The sequence below is a fragment of the Aquarana catesbeiana genome, linkage group LG02 (genome assembly GCF_042186555.1).
Source record: "Aquarana catesbeiana isolate 2022-GZ linkage group LG02, ASM4218655v1, whole genome shotgun sequence".
NCBI classification, from domain to species: Eukaryota; Metazoa; Chordata; class Amphibia; order Anura; family Ranidae; genus Aquarana; species Aquarana catesbeiana.
The window spans coordinates 178609771-178632125 of record NC_133325.1 but is presented as its reverse complement, the minus strand read 5'-3'; the positions used below and the strand labels follow the sequence as shown (position 1 = coordinate 178632125).

General features: G+C 40.2%; 1 protein-coding gene across 1 annotated transcript; it reads right to left on the bottom strand.

Annotated features, from left to right (window-relative positions):
- Positions 1-71: 71 nt before the first annotated feature.
- Positions 72-19511, bottom strand: LOC141127453 (lens fiber major intrinsic protein). Its single transcript, XM_073613927.1, has 4 exons — positions 18864-19511; positions 14433-14597; positions 12974-13054; positions 72-1602 (listed from the first exon to the last, which is right to left on the bottom strand). Exons 1-4 carry the CDS (start codon positions 19221-19223, stop codon positions 1417-1419), a joined length of 792 nt encoding a protein of 263 aa, XP_073470028.1. The 5' UTR covers positions 19224-19511; the 3' UTR covers positions 72-1416.
- Between the last annotated feature and the right edge of the window lie 2844 nt (positions 19512-22355).

Below are 22355 nucleotides of genomic sequence, written 5' to 3'. Positions count from 1 at the left end.
ATATATATATATATATATATATATATATATATATATATATATATATATATATATATAATTTATTTATTTAGAACAGAAGTATGATTTTTGTGTTACCTCACATTCACTAAACATATATGTCACATAGATCTATGTTGTGCGGGTGCTGATTCTGAGGAAATATGTAACACAAAGTAGAATTCTGGGCTAAGTTAATTAACAATGTGATCAGACCTAAACACAATGCAGCTTAGTAATAAATAATAATATACCTCAATTGAAATTCAGTTTTAAGAGACACACCTACTTACCCCAAGTTTCAATTGCATTTATGATCAAACCAAATAATATTAGCTACATTAATCAAGTTAAAGAAACATGTCATTATTTATAGAACAAATCGGCCAAGCTGCATTCTCCATACTAAAATATAATTTGTTCCTAACTAATTACCAGTATAAGAAAGAAGAAAGCAGCTTTAAAATAGATAACTTGATAAAGAGAGATATACTGGATCTGAGAAATCCAAGACAGTTGACATGTTTTTTCCAGTTATAGATTTTTTTTTTTAAAACATTTAATAAAGGGTAGATGTTTCACATGAAATGTCAATACAAGCCTTTTTAAAAATAAGGAGCTGCCATTCAATTATATCAAGGGTTGTTAACCCCATTTGTCCCTTACATGTTGGAAGGAAAATATGTACAGGGTGGATGACTAACCCTGAGCAGCATAAAAATGGAAGTCTTTATGTTAAAGATTATGGGGCAAACATTATCACACAAAGGGATTTCGTAAGTATAAGTTAATGGGGGAAAGGCCTTTCCTGTTACGAGATGCCTACAGAATATTTTAATAGAGTTCATTGGCCCATTATTCTCCTCCACCTTCTAAAAACACAAAAAAGAAAACATTTCCTTAAACCAGCAAAAAGTAAAACGCAGTATAAAGAAAATAATGTGTCTGAGATGTACAGCAGCATTAGAGGCACAGTTAGGAGGGTGGATGGGAAGTTTGATGGGGACCTTTTACATCTAATTAAATGCTTAAAGCTGACATGTTAATAAGGCACTTAGGAGCTGTATTACCATCTGGTTTCAACTTCAGTGCTACACTTTTTTGTGGCAGGGAGGATGAATCCCTCTTGTATGAACTGTAAATACCTTTCTGTGTGATATAAATATATTTTACCCCTGAGTTGTTTGACCCCTTCAAACGACCCCATCCCAACTTTGATGAGAAAGTCAAGCACATTAACCACTCCTTTTGCCTCTATTTCAACACAATACCCACAGCCTGGTAAGAAAAGAAACATTTTTCAAAGTATAACCCAACCCCCCAACACACTTTCCATGACGGATATTACGCTAACTAGGCCAAAATTGTGTGCGTGCGTGAATGCTTGTGTGTCACTATGTAATTGTGCAGAGGTTTTATTTATAGAGATTGTGTTTTCAGTTCTATAGGCTCTCCCGTTGCTTCCTGCTGGCCTTCAGGCTCCGCAGGTCGAGCTCCTTTAAGGATTGAAAGTCTCTCTGACAGCCCTCTCATTCTTGGAAATAGGATGAAGTCATAAACAAGACCTCCGAGTGCTCCACCGATGATAGGGCCAACCCAATATACCTGCATATTTGGGAAATAATTGAAATAAGGTAAAACAAATGTGAATTAGGAATTTCATTAGGCATCACACTCGTTATGCTGTTACCATTCATATTTTTTCCAGCATTTTATTGAATAACACTCTCTTTTTATATGGATGAACTTTATTCTTTTGTTTAGTACTAAAGGTCCACTAACATTTTTTTTTTTTAATTGTGAACATTTTCTAAATATCAAACACTGGAGCATTTGCTTATGAAATACAGCTCCAACTTTGATAAGAAAAAACCATTATCATCCAGATAAACGACTTACATTGGAAGAATATTAGCACACTTTCTTGTTCTTAAAGCTGAACTGCACCCATAACAACATGAAAAAAAAATCAAGTTCTTGAGCAAGGAACATACATTCCACAATAATATATATGCTGCCAAAATTAGTGCATTCTATAAATTGCCTCCAGCCTTGCTCTTGGTTGTTCTTGCCAGAGGCTGTCATTTTTCTGAAGCCCAGAGCCCCAGCAATAAATCATAAAACAGAACTAAACCTATTGAATTAAAGGTTTCAAAAAACAATTACATTCCTGGAATGTTGGGATTGTTAACTGTCACATTTGCTTGTGTCCTCAACCAAACTGTCAGACCATTAAGACCCTTTTCACACTGGGGCGCTTTGCAGGCACTACAGCAAGCACTCTGAAAGAGCCGCTCTTTACACTCCAGATTGAAAGCCCGAGGGCTTTCACACTGGAGCGGTGTGCAGGCAGGACAGGAAAAAAAGTCCTTTTAGCAGCATCATTGGAGCGGTGAAGGAGCCGTGTGTATACTGCTCCTGCCCACTGAAATGAATGGGGCAGCGCGGCTATACCGCTGGCAAAGCGCCGCTGCAGCAGCGCTTTGCGGTGGTTTTAACACTTTCTCGGCCACTAGCAGGGGGGTAAAACCGCCCCGCTAGCGGCTGAATACCACCGCTAAAACGATGGTAAAGCAGCGCTAAAAATAGCGCCGTTTTACCACCGGAACCCGCACCGCCCTCAGTGTGAAAGGGCTCTAAATGACTGGTGTCATAACTGATCACATGTGCAGCACAATGGCAGTTGCTGATTAAACAGAAGGAGCTGCCTTAGCTGTAAAGTATAGGAGGGTTTAATTCTGCTTTAAGGCTGTCAGCAGATCAGCCTCTTCAAACCCGGCAGTGTCTAAAAATGGAGAGCAACTGAGCATCTGCAGACCAGGGTGAGACAGTGTATTACTGGATGACAACTCTAAAATGTACAATTTCACTTTATTTTCTGTCTCGGTAACAATGGTCACCAGGACAAATAGAGTGTTGAATGTAGCTAGCAAGGACACAGGCTACAATAAACACTTTTGCATACACTTTAATTACTTACCTTTATTTGCAACATTAACCCATTCCCGCCCAGCCTATAGCAAAATGACGGCCGAGCGGTGGTTCTGTTATCCTGACTGGACTTCATATGACTCCTTTCAGGATAACTGCCGGTGTGCAGCGATCGGTGGTGCGGCGCGTGAGTCTGACACACCGCTACTCCGATCTCGGTAAAGAGCCTCTGACGGAGGCTCTTTAACACATGATCAGCCGTGTCCAATCACGGCTGATCACAGTGTAAACAGCAAAAGCCATGCAATGGCTTTTCCTTACTCACGTCTGACAGACGCGAGTAGAGTAGAGCCGATCAGCAGCTCTCATGACGGGGGGTCTGCGCTGATTATCAGCACAGCCCCCCCACGGATGCCCACACTGGACTACCTGGTATGCCACCAGGACCACCAGGGATGGATGACCAGGTATGCCACCCATGGCCACCAGGGATGCCACACAGTGCCCAAAATATGCCAATCAGTGCCCACAAATGATGCCATTCAGTACCTATTACTAATGCCTGCCAGATGTCTCCTTATCAGTGATGCCCATCAGTGCCATCTATCAGTGTTTATCAGTGCCACCTATCAGTGCCCATCCATGCCACCTATCGGTGCCAATAGTAGGAAGATAATTGCCGCTCTAAACCCAAGTCCTCTCAATACACATGCCCTGTGGAAACACTCAGGTGCAGACTCTGCATTAAATCAAGGAGCAAAAATGAAGAATGGCTGACGCGTTTCACTCCGGGTGTTGGTGCTTAATTAAGCACCAACACCCGCTGTGAAACGCATCAGAATTCATCCCTGCATTTGCCTAAATGAACTGACTGTACTGGATTTTATTTACAATAAAGATCCCTTATCGGTGTGCGGGCATCCAGGATTTGCTTTTTGCACCTATTGGTACCACCCATAAGTACCCATCAGTACAGCCTTTCAGTTCCCATTAGAGCCACCTATCAGTGCCGCCTTATCAGTGCCCATCAGTGAAGGAGAAAATGTACTCATTTATAAAATTTTATAACAGATTCAAAGAAAACCTTTTTTTTCCCCAAATTTTCGGTCTTTTTTTATTTGTTGCGCAAAAAATAAAAACTCCAGCAGTGATCAAATACCACCAAAAGAAAGCTCTAATTGTGGGAACAAAAAATTGTTTGGGTACAGTGTAGCATGACCATGCAATTGTCATTCAAAGTGTGACAGCGCTGAAAGCGGAAAATTGGCCTGGGCAGGAAGGGGGTGTAAGTGCCTGGTATTGAAGTGGTTAAAGTAGAACTAAAACCTAAATGAATGCATTTTTAGTTTGCTAAAGCACTGTGAATAAGCAAATGCTATTTTTCTTATAAAATACTGCTTTTATTTTTTTGCAGCTGAGTGCTGATCCCACCTTGTTCAGCTACTTCCTGTCTTTAAACACTTGCTTCAGCATCAGTTGCACATCAAAGCTGATGCTTTTTGTCAAATGTGCCCTTGTTTCCTGACTGCATAACCAGGGGCACATGTGACCAGGTGAAAATGCAGGACACAGCAACAGCAGGAACAAGTACCTTCATGGTGGATTACTAGTTATTCTTTTAGTGAAAGCTGAATATATACAAAGAGTGCAAACAACTTTTGAAATTGCATGAACATGTTCAAGCGTATCTAAACCCAAAAACAAAATTGAAAGTGATACTAAAGGTTTTTTTTTTTTTAATTGAAAGAAAAAAGAGATTATACTTTGCAGTCCCCCGCTAGTGCTGTCTGCTCCTTCCCCTTCTGGGTGGCTCCTTGGCAAGTTGGCTGCTAAGGGAGCACTTGTGCACATGTGCTCCTGAGCTTGGCTGTCTGCATCCATAGGCACAGGCAGCACCATGCAGGCACGCCCCCGCTCCTTCCTCACAGGAGTTTTACTGTCAGCAGCAGGGGCCTATGGCTTCTGCTGCTCTCAGTGTCTCCTGTGAGACCAGGAAGCGAGAGGAACGGTCCTGCAGCTGGGACAGCACTGGACTGGTGAGAGGAGTCAGGTAAGTGTTTAGGGATGGGGATGTGTAGGATAAGTAGTGTGGTACAGAGAATGCATTAAGGAAAGAAAACAACTTTAAATATATTGCAGCTTACCAGTTCTTAGATGAGGCTACATTAGTCCTTTTTCCCCTTCTCCTTGTATTTTCATCTGGTAATACTGTGAATAACACATTTTTTTCCCCTGGATGGCTATACTCACCCATTCACTGTATCTATGGAGGAAGCCATTATTGTTACCCAGGCTAGACTTCAAACAGGGCTAATTTGTTTTTTTACAAGCTAGCTGGTAAGTATGCTGGGAAAATTTCTTTTGCTTGTAATGTACATAGCCCTTTCCATGTGCACCTTAAGCCTCAGACACATGATGAGAATATCGGACAAATGATCGTCCTTTTTTTTGTGCATGTATCGAAAATGAAGAGGTTACTTAAGTTACAAAAGTTCTCGTATGACAGAATACAACTTTGGAAGTGATGAAATGTATTGTATTGTATTGTATTGTAATGTACTCTTTAGTCTCCGAGCATGGTCTTGGTCTTTTCGAATACCATACTGGTTAAACAAAAATCGTTCATTCTGGTATCGTACGAGAAAAAAATTGTGTTTGTCCTTTCAAATAATTTAGCATGTACTGTCATGATTGGCTCTCGAAAGCTGTGTACTAAGGATTCGATTAATATCCGATCACTTTGAAAGCTGTATATTTTGTCCAATTTTCTGATTGTAAGCTGTACTGTAAAGGCTAGTTATAGATTGGAGTGGTGCACAGCTTGTCAGCTGAATTGTGCGTAGGGACACACTTGTTGCTTTCAGCTGCCATTGTGCTTTTGCTAGGTGTCCAAGGAGGTGTGGGCTCCCTCCAGGCAAACCTGCCCTTAATTTAACCACTTGATGACCGCCTCACGCCGATGTACGTCGGCAAGGTGGCACGGACAGGCAAAATCACATACATGTACGTGATTTGCCTTCCGCGGGTGGGGGTCCTATCGGACATCCCCCCCCCCGGTGCCCGAGGCGGTCGTCTTTTGTCCCACGGCAATCGGAGGTGAGGGGGAGGCCATCCGTTCGTGGCCCCCCCTCGCGATCACCGCCGGCCAATCGAATCATTCCTTTGCTGCTGTATGCTAAACAGCAGCAAAGGAAATGATGTCATCTCTCCTCGGCTCGGTAATTTCCGTTCCGGCCCGAGGAGAGAAGACAGGTATGTGAGTGCACAACACTACACACACACAGTAGAACATGCCAGGCACACAAAACACCCCGATTCCCCCCCCAATCACCCCCCCCCCTGTCACAAACTGACAGCAGCAGTTTTTTTTTTTTTTCTGATTACTGCATTGGTGTCAGTTTGTGACAGTTACAGTGTTGGGACAGTTAGTATTAGCCCCCTAGTTAACCCTTTCACCACTGATCACCGTATAACTGTTACGGGTGACGCTGGTTAGTTTGTTTATTTTTTATAGTGTCAGGGCACCCGCCGTTTATTACCGAATAAAGGTTTAGCCCCCTGATCGCCCGCCGGTGATATGCGTCGCCCCAGGCAGCGTCAGATTAGCGCCAGTACTGCTAACACCCACGCACGCAGCATACGCCTCCCTTAGTGGTATAGTATCTGATCGGATCAATATCTGATCCGATCAGATCTATACTAGCGTCCCCAGCAGTTTAGGGTTCCCAAAAACGCAGTGTTAGCGGGATCAGCCCAGATACCTGCTAGCACCTGCGTTTTGCCCCTCCGCCCAGCCCACCCAAGTGCAGTATCGATCGATCACTGTCACTTACAAAACACTAAACGCATAACTGCAGCGTTCGCAGAGTCAGGCCTGATCCCTGCGATCGCTAACAGTTTTTTTGGTAGCATTTTGGTGAACTGGCAAGCACCAGCCCCAGGCAGCATCAGGTTAGCGCCAGTAGCGCTAACACCCACGCACGCACCGTACAGCTCCCTTAGTGGTATAGTATCTGAACGGATCAATATCTGGTCCGATCAGATCTATACTAGCGTCCCCAGCAGTTTAGGGTTCCCAAAAACGCAGTGTTAGCGGGATCAGCCCAGATACCTGCTAGCACCTGCATTTTGCCCCTCCGCCCGGCCCAGCCCACCCAAGTGCAGTATCGATCGATCACTGTCACTTACAAAACACTTAACGCATAACTGCAGCGTTCGCAGAGTCAGGCCTGATCCCTGCGATCACTAACAGTTTTTTTGGTAGCTTTTTATTGAACTGGCAAGCACCAGCGGCCTAGTACACCCCGGTCGTAGTCAAACCAGCACTGCAGTAACACTTGGTGACGTGGTGAGTCCCATAAGTGCAGTTCCAGCTGGTGAGGTGGCAAGCACAAGTAGTGTCCCGCTGCCACCAAGAAGAAGACAAACACAGGCCCGTCGTGCCCATAATGCCCTTCCTGCTGCATTCGCCAATCCTAATTGGGAACCCACCGCTTCTGCAGCGCCCGTACTTCCCCCATTCACATCCCCAACCAAATGCAGTCGGCTGCATGAGAGGCATTTTCTTTATGTCCTCCCGAGTACCCCTACCCAACGAACCCCCCCAAAAAAGATGTTGTGTCTGCAGCAAGCGCGGATATAGGCGTGACACCCGCTATTATTGTCCCTCCTGTCCTGACAATCCTGGTCTTTGGATTGGTGAATGTTTTGAACGCTACCATACACTAGTTGAGTATTAGCATAGGGTACAGCATTGCACAGACTAGGCACACTTTCACAGGGTCTCCCAAGATGCCATCGCATTTTGAGAGACCCGAACCTGGAACCGGTTACTGTTATAAAAGTTAGTTACAAAAAAAGTGTAAAAAAAAAAAAAAAAAATATATAAAATAAAAAAATTATTACAATAACAAATTGTTGTCGTTTCATTGTTCTCTCTCTCTCTATTCTCTCTCTCTATTGTTCTGCTCTTTTTTACTGTATTCTATTCTGCAATGTTTTATTGTTATTATGTTTTATCATGTTTGCTTTTCAGGTATGCAATTTTTTATACTTTACCGTTTACTGTGCTTTATTGTTAACCATTTTTTTGTCTTCAGGTACGCCATTCACGACTTTGAATGGTTATACCAGAATGATGCCTGCAGGTTTAGGTATCATCTTGGTATCATTCTTTTCAGCCAGCGCTCGGCTTTCATGTAAAAGCAATCCTAGCGGCTAATTAGCCTCTAGACTGCTTTTACAAGCCGTGGGAGGGAATGCCCCCCCCCCACCATCTTCCGTGTTTTTCTCTGGCTCTCCTGTCTCAACAGGGAACCTGAGAATGCAGCCGGTGATTCAGCCAGCTGACCATAGAGCTGATCAGAGACCAGAGTGGCTCCAAACATCTCTATGGCCTAAGAAACCGGAAGCTACGAGCATTTTATGACTTAGATTTCGCCGGATGTAAATAGCGCCATTGGGAAATTGGGGAAGCATTTTATCACACCGATCTTGGTGTGGTCAGATGCTTTGAGGGCAGAGGAGAGATCTAGGGTCTAATAGACCCCAATTAATTTAAAAAAAAGAGTACCTGTCACTACCTATTGCTATCATAGGGGATATTTACATTCCCCGAGATAACAATAAAAATGATTAAAAAAAAAAAATGAAAGGAACAGTTTAAAAATAAGATAAAAAAGCAAAAAAATAATAAAGAAAAAAAAAAAAAAAAAAAAAAAAAAAGCACCCCTGTCGCCCCCTGCTCTCGTGCTAAGGCGAACGCAAGCGGCGGTCTGTCGTCAAACGTAAACAGCAATTGCACCATGCATGTGAGGTATCGCCGCGAAGGTCAGATCGAGGGCAGTAATTTTTGCAGTAGACCTCCTCTGTAAATCTAAAGTGGTAACCTGTAAAGGCTTTTAAAGGCTTTTAAAAATGTATTTATTTTGTTGCCACTGCACGTTTGTGCGCAATTTTAAAGCATGTCATGTTTGGTATCCATGTACTCGGCCTAAGATCATCTTTTTTATTTCATCAAACATTTGGGCAATATAGTGTGTTTTAGTGCATTCAAATTTAAAAAAGTGCGTTTTTTCCCCAAAAAATGCGTTTGAAAAATCGCTGCGCAAATACTGTGTGAAAAAAAAAAATGAAACACCCACCATTTTAATCTGTAGGGCATTTGCTTTAAAAAAAATATATAATGTTTGGGGGTTCAAAGTAATTTTTTTGCAAAAAAAAAATAACTTTTTCATGTAAACAATGAGTGTCAGAAAGGGCTTTGTCTTCAAGTGGTTAGAAGAGTGGGTGGTGTGTGACATAAGCTTCTAAATGTTGTGCATAAAATGCCAGGACAGTTCAAAACCCCCCCAAATGACCCCATTTTGGAAAGTAGACACCCCAAGCTATTTGCTGAGAGGCATGTCGAGTCCATGGAATATTTTATATTGCGACACAAGTTGCGGGAAAGAGACAAATTTTTTTTTTTTTTTTTTTGCACAAAGTTGTCACTAAATTATATATTGCTCAAACATGCCATGGGAATATGTGAAATTACACCCAAAAATACATTCTGCTGCTTCTCCTGAGTACGGGGATACCACATGTGTGAGACTTTTTGGGAGCCTAGCCGCGTACGGGACCCCGAAAACCAAGCACCGCCTTCAGGCATTCTAAGGGCGTGAATTTTTGATTTCACTCTTCACTGCCTATCACAGTTTCGGAGGCCATGGAAAGCCCAGGTGGCACAAAACCCCCCCAAATGACCCCATTTTGGAAAGTAGACACCCAAAGCTATTTGCTGAGAGGTATAGTGAGTATTTTGCAGACCTCACTTTTTGTCACAAAGTTTTGAAAATTGAAAAAAGAAAAACAATTTTTTTTTTTCTTGTCTTTCTTAATTTTCAAAAACAAATGAGAGCTGCAAAATACTCACCATGCCTCTCAGCAAATAGCTTGGGGTGTCTACTTTCCAAAATGGGGTCATTTGGGGGGGTTTTGTGCCACCTGGGCATTCCATGGCCTCCGAAACTGTGATAGGCAGTGAAGAGTGAAATCAAAAATTTTCACCCTTAGAAATCCTGAAGTCGGTGATTGGATTTCGGGGCCCCGTACGCGGCTAGGCTCCCAAAAAGTCCCACACATGTGGTATCCCCATACTCAGGAGAAGCAGCTAAATGTATTTTGGGGTGCAATTCCACATATGCCCATGGCCTGTGTGAGCAATATATCATTTAGTGACAACTTTGTGCAAAAAAAAAAAAAAAAAGTGTCACTTTCCCGCAACTTGTGTCAAAATATAAAATATTCCATGGACTCAATATGCCTCTCAGCAAATAGCTTGGGGTGTCTACTTTCCAAAATGGGGACATTTGGGGGGGTTTTGTGCCACCTGGGCATTCCATGGCCTCCGAAACTGTGATAGGCAGTGAAGAGTGAAATCAAAAATTTACACCCTTAGAAATCCTTAGAAACGCGGCTAGGCTCCCAAAAAGTCCCACACATGTGGTATTCCCATACTCAGGAGAAGCAGCTAAATGTATTTTGGGGTGCAATTCCACATATGCCCATGGCCTGTGTGAGCAATATATCATTTAGTGACAACTTTTTGTAAATATTTTTTTTTTTTTTTTGTCATTATTCAATCACTTGGGACAAAAAAAATAAATATTCAATGGGTTCAACATGCCTCTCAGCAATTTCCTTGGGGTGTCTACTTTCCAAAATGGGGTCATTTGGGGGGGGGGTTTGTACTGCCCTGCCATTTTAGCACCTCAAGAAATGACATAGGCAGTCATAAACTAAAAGCTGTGTAAATTACAGAAAATGTACCCTAGTTTGTAGACGCTATAACTTTTGCGCAAACCAATAAATATACGCATATTGACATTTTTTTTACCAAAGACATGTGGCCGAATACATTTTGGCCTAAATGTATGACTAAAATTTGGTTTATTGGATTTTTTTTATAACAAAAAGTTGAAAATATCATTTTTTTTCAAAATTTTCGGTCTTTTTCCATTTATAGCGCAAAAAATAAAAACTGCAGAGGTGATCAAATACCATCAAAAGAAAGCTCTATTTGTGGGAAGAAAAGGACGCAAATTTCGTTTGGGTACAGCATTGCATGACCGCGAAATTAGCAGTTAAAGCGACGCAGTGCCAAATTGGAAAAAGACCTCTGGTCCTTAGGCAGCATAATGGTCCGGGGCTCAAGTGGTTAACTATTGATATACGTGCTCCAACTCAGAGACTCTAAACTATAGAGTTAGGATCACAGTATATAGAGGAGCCTGGATGAGGCACTGTGGCTTTCACATATATTTCCAAATGTGTGCAACTAAACCCTCTGTCTTTTACATGAACTGTTAGACAGGGCTTTGTTTTCTTTTTGCAGGCTAGCTGGTAAGTGTGATGGGAAATGTTCTTTTGTTTGTAATAGACATGTCTGCCTTTGTTCATCTTCATTAAATGTGGGATGTTGAGGCAAAATAAGATTTTGCTTTTAGTTCAGCTTATAGAAAGTGACAAGGACACTACATTTCTGGCAAGATTGCTAGATATTTGACCCCCCACTCAATAGTAACCCCCAGCTCAGCTGATCCTCTGGTTTGCTGATCCTCCTCTCTTTCCGGTCCTCGCTTGCCTCCCACTATATTTCTCCCACACTGCTCACCACCTGTGCCACTCAGTCCTCTCTCTACGGTCCCTTTCACCTTCTGCTATAGCGTTCCCATGTTGCACACCACGTGTGCTGTCTGCTAGTTGCTCTGCTCCAGTCCGGAGCCTGCTCACCTTCCTGCTGCTCCGCACTGCACACCAGATGTGATGTCTTCACCAGACACTTCTAGAATATATACACATGAACTGTAAGTGACTGCTGATGACATCGTTCCAGTTTGCTTGTTGGTTTCCCAGTGCAGATATCTCATACCTTCAATATCTCCAGAACAAAGCGAAGCTAATGCTGAATGAAAGCCCCTCAAAAACTTTAGGCGCTGTAAACGAGCGTTGTCATAGACTTCTGTGGAAGCTTTGAAGCACCAAGAAAGCGACATAGGGTATCATTTTTTTAAGCAAGCAAAGCAAAGCAAACACAACATGTGAACAAGACTTTGAGGTAACCATTTTGTTTAGTGACAGGGGCTTTGTTTGGCATTGAGTGCTTTAAAAAAGTGTGTCCAATGCCATGTTTTGAAGCAAGTGTAAACGAGCCCTTAGTGCATGGCCAGCTTTAGATTAGACACCACACTACACACGACGAGTCTTGTGGCCTTTATTTAGATTTGCAAATATATATAAAACCAACACCTCAGTTTTCAATACCTAGAGTATAAGGAGTGCTGACTATTTCTTTAATTTTGATTTTACTGCTGTCTCTTTTTATCCTGGTGACCGGGGACAGGTAAATAGGCAGCATTTTGTTGTTGTTGTTTTAGTGACTACTTCCTTCCATCAGAGGAATCTCTCACTATTTTGTCTGAATAAAGGAAGTAAAGAAACAGCTTTCCAACTGGGACACAGATACCACAAAAGAAAAAAACTAACACAATCCCTATGTTATCAAAAAGTCAAAGCCCAACTCTGGGCTCAGGATTCCCTTCCCCCTTTCATTATACTTACCTTTTTATAAATGTCTTCAGTCAGATCTAGTAATGTCACAGGTCCTCTTCACCCTCCTCTTCCTCTGGCGGTAGATGAATTCTGAATGCTGCAGAGAGCCGTGCCTGTGGGGCAGAACCATAATGCCCTAGGCTCACGGGAAGTGGGTTGCATGATTCTGGGTGTCATTCAACCCCTAAAGAGGAGGGGTGCTGGATAGGTGAGTGGGTGGGAGCAGTGGAAGACATAGGGATTAGTATAACAGTCAAAGCTATTTCCTATTTTTAAGAACTGCTGGGGGTTGCATTTCTTTTTCCCAAGCTTGAGTTTGGCTTTAAAAAAGCTTTGGCTTTAAATATAGTTTAGTTCTATCCATCTATCTATCTGTCAGCAACTGAACATGTATTTGTGACCTCTAATCAACAAATATAAACACACAAGACTATTTAGTTTAGTTTCTTACCCAATGATTGGTGAAATTTCTGGTGAGTACTGCTGGAGCAAATGATCTGGCAGGGTTCATACTGGCACCAGTGTAATACAACTAAAGAGACATAAGACGAGTTTACATGTGAGCAGATAAAAATACTGTTGTATGATTTACAGATATAGCTAATAGTTTATTTCAATCATTTAAGAACAGTATATATTGACTAGACACTAGACAATAAAAACTCACCAGTACAAAGCAACATATTTAACAACCAAAGATTAGTTAGCTCTTTTATTTTGATTCATGGTCATCCAATGATCAACTAAAGGCTTAGATTGGCTGTAAACTATTAATAAACTTTCCAATCATACCCATCCATCTAAGCCAGAAGTTACTTTTTTTTAAATTTTATATTAGTTTGACTCGATTACTGCAGATCCTTAATGAATATTTATGCAGTCCTTGCTCGTGACATGTTTATTTCTAAAAGATTGATTAGCTGTATTCACCATTTTTTGTGAACTTTTGATCTTTTATAACATTTTCTGTCCTAACAAATGTTTGATTATTTGATTCACCAGAGGAATTTCTCGGCCTTTGCAAATTTAGACTTTGAGAACAAAACGTTTTCCATGGTTCGTACAGGTCTATGACAGAGGGGGACATAATTATTTTTAATAGGTCTGTCTGTCTTCTGTTTTCACGGTCATCAATTCTAGTACATTTCTTAAAAATGGCTTAGGAGAAAATTTACACACACATTTCAGTGCACCACTTCTTTATAAATACATCACTCCATCACTATTTCATACTTATTATGATAGAATTAATACATTCTATGTCATGAAATCATTATTTCTTTGCATGAAATAGCCATTTGACTATTATTTAACTATCAAATTGGTGAATCTCTACTGGACAGAAGTGTAGATTTTAACTACAACCTGGCCTGAAGGTCTGACAAAAAGCAATGTCCTGCTTCTTTACCATGATGGCCACTACCATATCAGGACACAGCAGATCAAGACATGATAAGTTGGTCCTGGGGAAAGGATCAGCTATAGTAAGCCTATACCGGTGACTAGTCCTTGGCCCTTCTTTAGATGTTCTTAGGAACAGTTTGCATATAATAGGTCCTCTGTATGTTTTTGTTTCCTATGCTTATTCATGATATAGCCTTAAAAGTGATTCATACAGAGCAAATACTATACTTTGGGTACTGTTGCTAAGGTCACTCATGGTACACATATATACATTAATTATCTGGCATTCTCTTTTCTTTTACAGTTATAGTGACCAGCACCTATTTTTTTGGTAATTCCTTGGACCAATAACATTCCTTCCATATCTATGTTATTTTAGTATGTGTATATATATATATATATATATATATATATATATATATATATATATATATGTGTGTGTGTATCCAGACAATCAGTGGTAGGAGGGATAGAAGTCTTAGAATCTTGTTACACTTCTTACGTACCCCAAAGAGGTGTCCCAAAGTGAGAGAAAATCCAATGGCCAAAGACACAGAACCCAAGCGCCCATTCCTCCTTTCATCGTACGTGGCAAAGATACAGAGCACAAATTGGAGGGTGAGGAAAATCTCTATTGTTGTTGCCTGGCCAAGACTCACACCAGGATGGAGCTGTAAAGAAGGCAGTAAGATCAGAGACTCTAAAAGCATTTTAAGTCCATGAATAATAAGACACTTTTTCTAAACCACAAATACATATTGTTTATTGCATGTTTAACCTTGTAACCTTCTCAGGATAAAATTGAGTTACAGAGAATTAACCACCAATAGATGGTGAAAACTAATTATGTTTGACTAAAAGGTTTTGGTTTGACATTGAGCAGTCCTGACTCCACTGAACTGCAAAAGATCTGCATTCTGCAAAAAAAATGTTTGACATGTTTTGAATATAAGCTAAGTGCGACTTAAAAGGATTATAGTGTTCATTTCAATTAATTTTGAATGCTTTTGAAATTGTTGCTTGAAACTAGAATGTTTGCTCATTACATGTTCTTTTGCTGTTTCTATTCAAATTTCTACCTAACAAAATATCTAATAGTTGATTATATTATGTTATTGGACAAAGATGTGCTTTCATAAGTAGGACATTACTTTTGAGTTTAATGCTATCGAACACTCATTAATAACTTAAAATAATACAATTAAGTAATCCTTTCACTGGTGCTGTATCTTTACATTTTGTGTGATGCACTGTCACTTGTTACATCAGAGTGTTACAGAAAAAGCTTTGAACTTTGTATTAGAGCATCCACAGGTAGTATCTATTAACTGTATATGAAACATAACTAGTGAGACATTTGAAATTCTTGAAAAAGAAGAGGATAGCATGTGACATGATGTTAAATGGCTAAACATATTCAGAGGAATTCAAAATGGCTCTAATGCCACATTTCTGGTGGTAGTCCCCTTAAAAACTACCTGTGCCTAATTCAGGCAAGCATTTGCTCCAGTGTCAGTAATATTACTGTTACATACGGTAAACTCAGTTAGTTTTTACTACTGCCACTTTAAGAATCTATTGCTATGGCAGCAACAAAGTTTTATAGAATTACCACCACTTTGCTGATTAAGAAACTGGAGGAAATTAAGACCTGGCATACAGAGGTATGCCAGTACTAAAAGTAGGCCCTGCCTATGCTAATAAGCTGTCATTTGTGTGACAGCTTCCCACACAGCACAGTATCGCCAGCCTCATTTAACCATTGGCTGGGAGATTACCTGGCCGAAAGTTAAATGTAAATAATTGGGTGGAATAATGTCCGTTACAGGTGCATGAACTAGGCGCAAGCACCAACAGTTTCAGTGCTGCGCCTCAATTTTACTAAGACCCCCCCCCCCCCCCCCCCCCCATTGACCGTCAAAAGAGTTACAGAATACGTCAGCCACTGCTGGTTTTCTTTATAGCACAACATATATAATATGTGCAAATTGCCACAAATATATTTTCCCAATAATAAAACCTATGGACTTTTTATTTAATTGTTACAAAACGAAACTAGAAGACAATTGACCCATCCTTAATTCTTTGTGTATTTATACATTTTACCACATTTAAACATACTTCTTTACCCGTTAACCTGTGGTGCTTACCTAGCTCTCTCCTTAGCATTATTATTTTCTTTAAAAAAAAGTATGTTTATTCTCTGCATTTACACACAGAATCCCAGAGGGAAAAGGTGATAATTAACGCAACAATGTCGCTTCTCTTAAAAAAAAAAAAAAAAAAATGCTAACAGCTGCAACCTGTAATAGCAGAGGTTGAATAACTTACCTCTTTGGCCTGTCTGTTGTTCATTCTTTTGCAGAGCTATTGGCATCATTTCTATCACTTCTGGGTAATGGTTAATGTGTCTCCATGTTTTTCTGCCTGCTGCTACAGCACTAAGGACTCAGTGGCCAAAGAGGGATATCATGGCACCCATCAGTGGACACACTATACAACATACCAAAAAGTGTTGGATAGCTAGCTCTGCAGCACAGTAAAGAATGGACATGTCTCCCATGAGAGACGTAAGTTTACATCCTCTATTACAGGTTGCAGCTGCTTGAATTTTTTTTTAAATCAACAGGGTCCCTTTAAAACAGAACCAGCAGTGACACTGAACCCTATATCATAAAACAAACCATGCATTTAAAACTCAGATTTTGGTATACATTTTAATTTCAGATTTATGATTTACATCTGTGCAATATGAAAGCCAACAAGGGCAAATACAGTTATATTGTATTTAAAGTAGAACTGAAAGCAATTATTTTTTCTTTCATTTTGAATAGAGTAAGGCTGGCCATACATTATACAATTTTCTTGTACAATTTTCCGTTAGATTTACCAAAACCATATAATATGTGGTCAGACCTAAACACTCTCAATTTGTATGCAATCAGACAGGTCCTTGCACTACATCATGGGTGCTCAACCCTTAGCCCTCCAGCTGATGCGGAACTACAAGTCCCACCACGCCTCTGCCTTTGGGAGTCATGCTTGTTAATGTCAGCCTTGCAATGCCTCATGGGACTTGTAGTTCCGCAACAGCTGGAGGGCCACAGGTTGAGCACCCATGCACTACATAGTTGAAGGTAAATCTAATGGAAATTGAATAAGAAAATTGTATAATGTTATAACCCCAAGTCAGACTTTTTCTTGCCATCTGTGTCCCATTGGGGATATTTCCCATCACTCCCAATCCCATAGCCACTACAGGAACGGTGAGGAACACCATCTAAAGTTAGGAAAATCCCTGGTAGTCGCCAGAACTAGTGCCCCAACTGAAAGATTTCCCCTCAGTTCCTGTTCTTGTGACCACACAAAACTTGGGATCTTCATTTACTTCAGTTATAACCGTCATGGGGGAAAATAGAGGGTAAAGTTCCCTAATCGGAACAAAGAAAGCAATAAAGACTTGACAGGTGTTCTAATCCCTCTCTTTTCTATCTAAAACTAAAATTATTATTAATTATTATTATATTATGATTGAGGCAAGTGTCTTGTTTTATTTTCTAGCTGAAGATATATACATACAAGTATTTGTGCTAATGGGTGAAGTTCAAAAGAAATCTCTTAATTTCATTTTCAGGTATGTATATACTGTATTCTTTATGTAAAACTCTTGTCATGTATGTAACAGGATTTTTTTAATTACTATGGTACTTTTGCATATTGTGGAGTGTTTCACTTACCTGCATGATTTGTAGGATTTTGCATTTTAAAGGGATTTTAGCTGCTCACACTGCACTGCAACCTATTGTCTAAGGTCTGGTTCTTACAACCATCTCTGCTATCTGCTATCTGATTATAAATTACTGCAAAATTGTTCCTGCTGTGAAGTTGGCAAACAAACTGATGTACTATGTAAGCCAGGAATTATCATTGATATAGAAGGCAGAATCGTTAAAGTAACTAACTAAAAATTAAAACAAAAAAAAACACAAGCTTTCAGATCACTGGGTTCTTTAAGTATTATAACCGATAAAAGCTAAAGTGGCAGAGAACAATCGAATATACAGATTTTGAACAGAGACACTTTATACAGTGTAAATAGGATAATAAAAAAGTGAAATGCGTTAAGCTACAAAATGACAAAATTCAGAAGGTCATTTTTCAGTTTTCAAACCTATGAAATGACCCTCTGACTCTTGTCATTTTGTACTTAACCCATTTACAAATGTCGGCTTTTATTATGATATATACATTATATCTGTATACAATGGCTTAATTAGGAATCCGTATATATTTTTTTACTCTGCTACTTCCATTTCTATCTATCAACATACCTGTAAATGGAGCCTAGTGTTCTAAAGGACAGTATTTTTTCTTACTCTTAGCTGTTAAAGTAATATTTTTTAGTGGCTAATACTCTCTGCTTTCTGTACCTGCACTGTCAAGTCTAAATTAAGTGACAATGGCAACGCAATATTCCAGTGGTCTTAGGTGTCATCCACACTGGCACACTGGTTCTCTGGGAAGTACAAGCAACCTTTATGCTCCCAGATCACTTTTTCCTTCACTTAGAAATTCCTGCTTTAAAGCATGTTTGGAAACCTTTACACGAGTATAGCTACATTTAGAGTTTCTAATCAGACTATGGATGCAAAGAATTCTGTTATCTCCAAATACAGCTATAATGAATGACCCTAAACACAGCTAAATGGCTAGTTCGAATAAAATTATTGAGAAGTCGTTACCTATACTTATATGCTCTTAGAAGTGTGCTTTAAACGCATATAAACGCAGGTTTGACACTGTAAATGTGAATGAGGCCTTAGGCAGAAAACCTCCGTTAACGACAGGAAATTTAGACAAACAGGTAAGTAATGTAACACTAGGAAGAGTGAACAAACTGCAAGAATACAGCACAGCTTTTTATGATGAGTATTTACCGTGTTAAGAGCCAGGTTGCCACGGATTGCTGCAGGAGTGACACCATACAGAACGGCAGCTCCGGCTACTGCTCCCAGCAGTTGTGCTGCAATGTAGAAAATGGCACGGAACAGGGACATCTGTGAGCCGATAAGGAAGGCAAAAGTGACTGCTGGGTTAATATGAGCACCGCTGACATGGCCGATAGATTGCACCATAGTGGCCAGTACAAGACCAAATGCTAATGCAATAACCAATATATTAGCCGGGCCAGCTGCCCACTTCAAAGATGCACCCAAGCCAAAGAAAACATAGAACATAGTACCAAAAAATTCAGCAAAAACGGCTCTCCAAAAGGAGAATGAGCGGAACTCCCACATGATGGGGTGCTTTGTTTGATAACAGAGAGGAAGAGAACAGTAAGTAAATGGAGATTTACACTGTGGGTGGGAGATGCCCCGGTATATTTATAAAAGTCCCCCCCAATACTGAAGGAGATGATAACCTAAGATAATCCAAATTTAGGTAAAAACAGGTTAACAAAAAATGAAAATGTACAAAGAAAAACTAGACGTTACAAAAAACCTAAAAAAGCCACGGACAGAGTAACTACTCCAAACTCCCAACTGCTGTGGATACTTCCCCCCCAACCTGTTTATAGAGTGGCGGGGGGATTTATAAGGGGCAGAGGTTGTGACATGTTTAATCCCCCTATACAGAGACACACCACCCCCTAACGGGAGGGGTAGAGTCAGAGAGATAGTGGTTAACTCTTCCGTTGTATTCTGTCTCCTCCCTCTGGGCAGCTCAAAATATAAGACCACACCAGATTGTTTTGGTTAGATGTTAGTTTAAACCTGATGCTAATGGCAGTGTGTGGTAGAAATACTTATGTTCTTCTAAAACACATTTCTTATAATACAGATGTGACTTGATTGTAACTAAAGTAAAGTGTGAAAAGGGATGTCTATATAAAGCAGTAATGGATAAGTATGGAAGAATAAGACTGAAATGTCTGCTGCCCTTCATGCAGAAGTGACAATATACAGAATACACAAAGTCTATTTTTACAATATACACTTACAAAGTTTGGTATGTAGTAAAAAATGGTATACATTGCATCAGTCTGGTGGCTTACATTCATAATTATTGTGTTTTTTATATATCTATTTCTGTCAGTTCAGAAGTATTTCTTCATATTTTCATTAGCAATTCTGAAATGTGTCTCTAAAATGTTTTTAATTTGTAGAATGACAGATTTTGCTAATTCTCCATCATGACACGACCCGTGTACATTTTAGAGATTTTTAGTACCCACTCCCACCTTTGTCCACCAAATTCTGTTTTATGTAATGCAGTATGAAACCTGAATGGATTTGTGTATTCATGACAACTGCATTGGGGGTATCTGCAGTGCCAGTGACACTTTATTAATCAGGTATTTTAACTTTGTACACATCTGATAAGTGAAGCCCCTGCCTTGCCCTCTCGCATCCTCCACAGTTTATTTTGTAGCACAAGCAGGTTGCATCTAACTGGATTGTGCTTCTGTGTACAGTTATCTGTCTCCTTTCAGGCTGGGGGAGGCATCCTAAATCCACAGCTCCCCTATGGGATTATCCCATGTGCAGTTGGGATTGTTTGCAAAGCGCTGTGCGAGCATCCTCTGGAACAAAGGCACTTGCTGTGTGCGAAATTTCATTCAGCACAGATCCTAGTCCATTTCTGTGTACTGTGCTGTCAGCATTTCCCAGATCCCAAAAATTATCTATCTATCTATCTATCTATCTATCTATCTATCTATCTATCTATCTATCTATCTATCTATCTATCTATCTATCTATCTATCTATCTATCTCTCTATCTATCTCTCTATCTATCTCTCTATCTATCTATCTATCTATCTATCTATCTATCTATCTATCTATCTATCTATCTATCTATCTATCTATCTATCTATCTATCTATCTATCTATCTATCTATCTATCTCTCTCTCTATCTCTCTATCTATCTATCTATCTATCTATCTATCTATCTATCTATCTATCTATCTATCTATCTATCTATCTATCTATCTCTCTATCTATCTATCTATCTATCTATCTCTCTCTCTATCTATCTATCTATCTATCTATCTATCTATCTATCTATCTATCTATCTATCTATCTATCTATCTATCCCAGTTATTTAATGATGAAGAATCTACAGGATTATGTTGGTGATTAAACGCTACTGTTTTTACTACTAGATAGGACAAGAGAACATTCTAAATGATTAATTAGCCTTGCAAAAAAATGACAATTGCGCGGTCGTGCTACACTGTACCCAAACAGAATTTTTATAAATTTGTTCCCACAAATAGAGCTTTCTTTTGGTGGTATTTGATCACCTCTGCGGTTTTTATTTTTTGCTAAACAAATACAAAAAGACCTAAAATTTTGAAAAATAAAAAAGTTTTTCTTTTGTTTCTGTTATAAATTTTTGTAAATAAGCAAGTTTTCTCCGGCACTGATGGGCACTGATAAGGCAGCACCAATGAGGTGGCACTGATAGGCGACACTGATGGGCACTGATATGCGGCACTGATGGGCATTGATAAGCGGCACTGATGGGCACTCATGGTGGGCACTGATAGGCAACACTGATGGGCACTGAAAGGCTGCACTGATGGGTACTTATGGGTGGCACAGATAGGCGGCACTGATGGGCACTGGTAGGTGGCACTGCTGGGCACTGATATGTGGCACTGATACATGGCATTGATAGGCATCACTGATGGCACTGGCAGGCATTGGGGATGGGCACTGATTGGCAGCTGCCTGGGCACTGATTGGCATTTCCCTGGTGGTCTAGGGTGGCATACCTGGTGGTCCAGTGTGGTGGCTTGTAGTGCAAAGTGGATTTGCCTTTCGTAAATAACCCCCATAGTGTGATTTTTCAATATAGGGTGGACAAGCTATATGCACTTCTTTGAAGGCATTGCAAATACTGCAAGTCACTATCTTTTTTTTTTTATAAGGACTCATTCACATGGTAGCATTCGACAGTACATCATAGACAAGTTAGAGTATTTTTGTGCTCCGGAGTTCCTGGTGTTTTATACAGCCCCCCCATAGACATGAATGGTTGCAGGTGGCTATGCAAAACTACTTGTGTAAAGCAGCTCATGAATACAGGTGTACGCTCCTGAACTCAGACTAGCTGTGCTCAGGAACCTATATAGGCCTGTGTGTATGCACCCCCTTATGCAAGTAATGGAGCATAGTCATATACTACCACCTGAAACCATTCATGTCTATGCAGCTCCAGGAACTCCTGGGCACAAAAATATGCTAGATTGTTTTTAAGAGGTACTGGAGAATAGGCTTGTATGCATAAGCCCTAAGACAGCATGTGATATGAAGTCATGCTCATTTTTGAGATGTACCATATATACTTGAGTATAAGCCGAGGTTTTTCAGCCCTTTTTTTCTTTTTTCCGGGGCCGCTCCGGTGTGTGCAGGTGTTCTT